The 7228-nt window shown below is 41.0% G+C and overlaps 1 protein-coding gene across 1 annotated transcript; it reads left to right on the forward strand.

Moving 5' to 3' along the window:
* The first annotated feature begins 548 nt into the window (after positions 1-548).
* LOC145456394 (uncharacterized) lies at positions 549-4333 on the forward strand. The gene is made up of 4 exons (XM_080334510.1): positions 549-604; positions 3723-3807; positions 3873-4010; positions 4196-4333. The coding sequence occupies exons 3-4, from the start codon at positions 3876-3878 to the stop codon at positions 4304-4306; spliced, it is 246 nt and encodes an 81-aa protein (XP_080190636.1). The 5' UTR covers positions 549-604; positions 3723-3807; positions 3873-3875; the 3' UTR covers positions 4307-4333.
* Positions 4334-7228: the final 2895 nt, after the last annotated feature.

Consider the following 7228-nt stretch of genomic DNA (forward strand, 5'->3'; position numbering starts at 1 on the left):
TCACCATTCGCTTGGAGAGTCTGACTGTCAGAAATCGAAAGACTTATTAAGGAAGTTTAATAGAATACTTGCGGAGGAAGAAGAATCTGAGAAGGTTATCGATGAAATCAGCGAAGCCGAGGAAGTAAGCAGCGGAACTGACGATGATGATACACACCCTACGACTCTTTTGAGTCGTGTAAATGGTATATTCAGTCGACTTGAAGGGCGGGACGATTTCATAACTCCGTCCATGATGCAGGATGACTTATTTATGGACAATATTGACGATGATGTCGTAAAAGTAAAGCAGTTGTGGCTCTATGCTACTCAGTGTGCCGTGGAAGTCACTCAGTAATTTTTTTTCAATAAAATATTCGTTTAATACAAGAATTTTCTTCGAGCATTCCATGCCGTGCAGTCGCAGTAATCACTGTATCGTCATTTTAGAAGGCATTCGTCATCATTAGGATATCATGGGTAGAAAAAAACAAATAAAACAATAAAAAACATGTTTTAAACATGTGTGTTTTAAATTGATTTTTGTTTTAAACACAACCCTAATTGTAATAGCCCTGGCAGTGACAATATGCTTCGCAAGAGCTGGAATTGTCAAACGAGAAGCAGGATAACACTGTAAAACTCTACCAATTCAATAATTTAAGACAGATCAAATATTTATTTCTAAACATAGCCGTGGTTTAAAACATGTTATATATATTATTTAGTTATGGTGTCACGAATTTTCAATTGTGACGTCACCAGATATTGACGTTGATGTATTGCTCCTTATCACGTACAATTGATAATATAGCAGTGGTCGGGAACCTTTTTCCATATTGCCATATTGACCCAATATTTCCAATTGAAACTCACAAAGAGCCATACAGGTCAATCGGCTGTTACGTCACAATTGAAAATTCGTGACGTATTGGTAGCACTAATATATAGGATTCGCAATGTGTGCCATATTTTCTGCCTATATGCGACATGCGTAGGTGGAGCCAAACTACAGCAGTATACCCACTGCAAGCTGTGATACGTCAGTGACGTGGGGTTAGTGGAGGAAAGTGAGGCAGTGCCTGACATGTCGTCAGGGATGAGCGAGGGATAATTGCGAAACCTTCAATGATTATTAGCATTTTTTATCGATGTTTATGAATAATTAGATTTTAAACATTTCTATTCCCAAAATCGTGGAATTTTCATATTTATTGCTCGAAAATAAAGCGAGAAAGGAGAGTTGACACACAGATGAGGCACACACGTGCCAAGCCGCACCTGTGATAGCGCAACTCATCGTAAATACCTTAGCATTTATCATCACTGATAGAATTCAAGTAAAATTGTCGCGCAGATTCCGAAAATCCAAATATTGATCGACTTCTAAATTATTCGGTGTGACATAACGCTACACACCTATGTTATCAATCAAGAACTTGGATAGCTATGGCGTTGTTTTTAATTTGAATTTGTGATTGTTAATGTCACTTCCAAGAAAGTTTATTTATCGGCGTAGACCAGGAAGACAATGTGTATTTGAAAACTACATTGTCCTGCAAGCGTCGCCATGTTAAGGTAGCGTGCAATCCAATTTAGAGGCGCGCGATGACGGGTAGATCGATTTTGCCAGTGGTGTTAGTCGCCGGCGCGACAACATCTTAAATTTAAGCATTTTGAAATGGGGGTACGAACCCCTAACCCAGGCCACCCCACTGTCTTGACCTCTCAAAAACATGTTTATGCTGCAACGAGAATAATTATTCGGGTCAGCATAAAAAATTACAAACAAATTTCTGCAATATTGATAAATTCAGTACAAAGTTGAAAATTTGTCAAAGAGTCATATCTTATACCCAAAAGAGCCCTATCTGGCTCGCGAGCCACAGGTTCCCGACCACTGTAAGATAGGGTGAACATGACTCCTTTGCCAAAAAAGGTTTCTGGACCGTCTTATACGGACCGAAAAATCTCCTTGACCAGAACTACATCGTCATGCAGCATTTTTACGGTCGGCGATCATCATCATCAGAACATCCATTGCGTTCAAGTGATATATCTACATTCTATACCAGGGGTGTCAAACATCCGGCCCGCCAGACGATTTCATCCGGCCGCGGAGCACTTCTGAGTAAATTGAATAATTCTTCTATTATCCAGCACATTTGTACACGGGTAGTTTTGCAGGAAATACTTTCATCAAATATTCCTTCAAGACAGCAAATGTAGAGCATATGGTCATTGGTCATATTGACTACATTGCTATACTATAACCAGGGATATCTAAAACTAGGGGAGTTTTAGATATCCCTGACTATAACTATGCGTGCACCGAGTCCGGCGTTGTGGATTCGCTCTCTTTAATTCGAGAAGGTAAAAAGTGCACACTGAGTTCAGAGCGTTTTGAAAAAATGGACCAAAATGTAGCTATTCACCGAAGCGAAAGCGCCAATGCGTAAATGCGCAAATATATAATTCAAATATATATGATCGCACTGATGTGCCACTCCAAACCAAAAGGTCCACAGACTTGCGAATAGGGCTGGGTACAATGATTCGATTACTCAAATCTGAATCGAGTATTAATTTCATTGATTCGAGTCGAGTAGTTCGATATTTTCGAGTACAGTATAATTATACGCTTCTCGCAACTGAAAGTTAATTTACTAACGAGAATTATAGTTTTCATGCTATTCTCCACCGAGGAAGCCTTGAAACCTTGATTGGCCGTGTCGCAGCATATACGAGACATAGTACAAATCTTCGAACGTTACTGGAAATAACATATTTCCGAAGTAATGATCATTTCACAATATTGTCAAGAAGTGCAATGAAATCGGTATGGTCGAAAACAAACCATAGTATCTTTAATGTGACGGATAACAGGCATTAGATTCTTTGCGGTCGCATGAAAGGTACATATTTGAACTTTCGCATAATATATATTATGTTATGACGTCATATTAAGTGATACTCAAATACTCGACTCGAGGCGTAATACGTGATTCAGAATCGAATCACTCAGGTACTCGATTTTGCCCAGCCCTACTTGCGAAGAGAAACCCGACTTGCGATTTAATAATAATAAACCAAATTCCAACGTACTCTTTTACATTTAAATATATTGTGTTCCCTACAACGCATACGCTGGGCTGACGGCAGATTACGACTACAGCAAAGGTAGCATATATAAATGTCATTGTAAACATATATCGTCATTAGCGCCACTGTTTTATCGGTATTCAATAATTGTTCTTTAGCCAATTCCACTGTCCGCGATTAAAGGTGTTTCGTCTTGCTTGATTAAAACCCCTGTGATCCGTGTATATATGCTTGATAAGAAAGTATTTTAATGTAAAGCAAGGGCACAAGGCGACATTTTGGAACCAGTTGACTGGTCCGGCCCGCGGGCGATTTGAAGGCTTGAATCCGGCCCGCGACGTAATTTGAGTTTGACACCCCTGTTCTATACATATATAGAGCTACGTGCTATAACTGTTCAACCGACGACGATTTCGAGGGTACCCACCATTGCATAGCGTATACGTTGACTATATCTAGTGCAAGTCGTCCGAAGGTTCACACTATACATGTTTTTTCGGAAAGTATTAACACAATAACGACATAATTATACAACTTTTGAAAAAAATATTTGTGTTTGTTGCAATGTCATTTGTTTACACCTCTTGTTTTAAATGCAACCCAATTATATATGTGAATATCATAGCCAAAAACTTTATTATAGATGTTTCCGTGGAAATACCGCCGAGAATATGTTACCATGGATCAGATACAAATACTACAGTATCGGCATGTCCCTACAGTGAAGTATGTTATTGGGACTTGTGAAGCGACATGCAGCTATATTTAGCAATTTTGTTCGTATTCCATAGAGAATGTGCCAAACTGTAATACGAATCAATGATGGTGAAACAACTGTCGACGCGATGTGCAAGCAGGATGTTGCCTGCATTAACAACCAGGATCAAAACACAGAAAATTGCATCGGTTCAAAGGCATTATCAAACGCGGTAAGAAAAGTCAGATATTTGTAGTTTTTCATATTATACATATATATACTATAAGTTCTTAATAAAACGCAGGCCTACTGTAAAATCCGCCATCCTATTCGTTGAATTGAGTATTACGAATCATACAATTTCACCATCAGTTCCTTTCTTTTATAATGGAACAAAAATGCCGCCAATTTCTTCAGGTACAATTGTGTCACTTTTGCTGTGAAGATGATCTGTGCAACAATGAATACAGTTTGGAGACTCTACTTCTGCGCGCTGGTCACGAATTTGAACCTTCTGTCATTAATTGATTTCGGAAATATATTGTTACAATCTCAGCAATTGCTTGATGCAGTGGTCGGCAGTCGCTGGTCCGCGGACCTGTGTCAATCCTTAGAGAGTTCGTTAACCCTTTTAATGGGGGGTCAGATTTTGCAGAACTGACTATCACTTTTCAAATTCATACCGTGACCTCACCAAGAGTCAGTGGTGGCCCTACGAACGGGGGGGGGGGGGTCTGGGCGAGACTTACCGGATTGCCCCCTATAAGTATCTATCCGCCCCCAGACCCCCCTTCCGCATCGGTTATTATTATCTATCTTTCACCGCCGCAAAAGGTTTGCCCAGGTCTTGGATTCGGCCATGTCTGTTTTGCATGTGTGCAAGGATCGACTACGTCAAAACTAAGTAATTCTACCGCATGCGGAGACGTGATGATTATCGGGATACGGGACTTTTCTAACAAATGCAGTGATTTGATGATGATTGACACATCTGTACGGAATCACATTCTTGCTTGGTACACGGATTTCCATGTTTATTCGTCATTCTCCTTGAAAAAAGCGCAAAATCCAAATAGGGGGCCCCCTTCGACCAGGGGGGACCCCGGGCGACCGTCCACCTCGCCCACCCCAAAAGCCACCACTGCCAAGAGTTTAATCTGAGCTCTTCCAGTTTTAAAGTGGGCGGAGTATAGCCTTCTACCGTTTCCGCCCTCGATCGACACTCCTTGACATGTCTAGAGTTTTTTATGAGACTGAATAAACAACCTTTTTCTCTGAAAAATCTCTCTCTCTCTCATTTTTCCAGACAGGCCCCCAGGATAGCGTCAGAGCATAGTGTCCTATATGGTGTCGACACAGGCAAATCTCACGCCTCAGTGAAATTGTATCACGTCACAATTTCCATTTGGCTACAGGCAATTTGACGGTCATTTTTGACCGGCTTGCCGAGCATTAATTTTGGTAAAACGGGTATCAATCGAAAGCTGACTCAGCACTGATTACGAAAATGTAAATTTTATTCCGCTCGCGGCCCTGGAACTTCCATAATCAGCCTCAAATTTTTCATTGTTATGGAGATTGGCATTGGGACGCAACAATGCTGTCTGGCGAAACGAGAGAGTAGCTCAAGAGAAAAAGAGCCAGACAGCATTGTTATGCATTGTTGCGTCCCAATGCCAATCTCCATAACAATGAAAAATTCGAGGCTGATTGTGGGAGTTCCAGGGCCACGAGCGGAATAAAATTTATATTTTCGTAATCAGTGCAGAGTCAGCTTTCGATTGATACCCGTTTCACCAAATTTAATGCTCGACAAGCCAGTCAAAAATGACCGTCAAATTGCCTGTAGCCAAATGGAAATTGTGAAGTGATACATCTTCACTGAGACGTGAGATTTGCTTGTGTCGACACCATATTCGACACCATATAGGACACTATGGTCAGAGAGTCAAAAATGATGCCTCAGTGTGTAGCCACCGTTGCCTGGTTTCAAACAAGCCGTCAACCATGACCGTAACCCGCCCGGCTCGCCAGATACCGTAAAATCAAAAATACATGAAAAATTTACACATGGGCGTGGTCAGTGAGTGGTCATAATGGTCAAGTTCAAGATCAATACCGAATTGGACCCCTACCGCCCAGTTAATGGCATGAAACAACGTGGTATACGTTCTCTTGTCATACACAACCATTTGCAGGCATAGTAAACCAGTTTGTTACTCATATTCCGTCACGAACTTGGACTTGAACTTGATTATGTTCTTGAAAATCACCGAAGCGTGACCAAAATTACCAAACCCACTCAGAAAACCCCCAAGAACAAAGTCTGATGTTTGAAACGATGGAAAATTCCACAGAATACCGTACAAGCCGACTTCTGATGTTCTGGCAGAATTTCCGACTATATTTTGTACTCGGAAAATATCTGGAAATTTTTGGCATGCGTATTTTTGGCCGAACTCCTTATGTCAGATCGTCGGCATTCGAAAATTGTCATGCCCTATACCTTCAAATTAGGTATCATATAAATCAGAAGATAGCTGGCTTTCCATAGAAACCAAAAGCAATCCGCTACGACATATATCTTTAGAGAATTTGAGAGATGAACTTGAACTTGGGTCACCAGTGACCCCCCCCCCATTAAAAGGGTCCGGGAAAAGCTCTTATACTTTTACAACCTTAATAAAGGTTCATAATTATAGTGGTCAATATCACTGATATATATTTTTGAAATTCAAGCTGATGTCTTTAATCGAAACATGAGTTGTCGTTGTATACGTTCTTGTTTGTGGTATTCATGGTGTTTGTCGACTACTATGGTCTGGTCATTTACACCAGGCCAATCAATGTTCTTCATTCTTATTCCGCAGCTGCCGGACTTGTAGCAAGGCCCACTTCTAGGCTTTTGTAAGACACGGCTTGCACGGATGAGATGGCCAGGAGGAGCCTAGATAATCCTCCAACACTTCGGTATAAATTTTCTAGTCGACCTCGGTCGGACTCGAACCCGCAACCCATCGATGTTGCAATCGTGGATTAAACCACCATGCTATCTCGCTAGCCATGCGTAAATCGTGTGTTTCGTTTGCCTCAAATTCCGTCTCTGTGTCAAAAGCACAGTCGCACACCTGTATCTATGTCGAGGAAGTGAATTGCCTTACCACCGCAATAACCGTGAAATCATGACAATGGAACTTAATAACGTTGTGACTAAACTAAGTTTAAACCTGAAATATGATGTTGTGATGTTATGATGGCTGCTGTGCAATGTGGATTCGCAATATAAGTCAACACATGTTGGAAGACTAAAAGATGGATGCTGCATTCAGGGATATCTAGGAGTTTCAAAATATCCCTGGCTGCATTGCTGCCGAACAAAAGCGACCAAGACGGAAGCCTGTGTCCGATTGAAAGAACAAGTAGCATAGGCTACTTTTAGTTGCTATCATG

Source organism: Botryllus schlosseri, chromosome 14 (genome assembly GCF_051294905.1).
Source record: "Botryllus schlosseri isolate E-star chromosome 14, Bs_hap1, whole genome shotgun sequence".
NCBI lineage: Eukaryota > Metazoa > Chordata > Ascidiacea > Stolidobranchia > Styelidae > Botryllus > Botryllus schlosseri.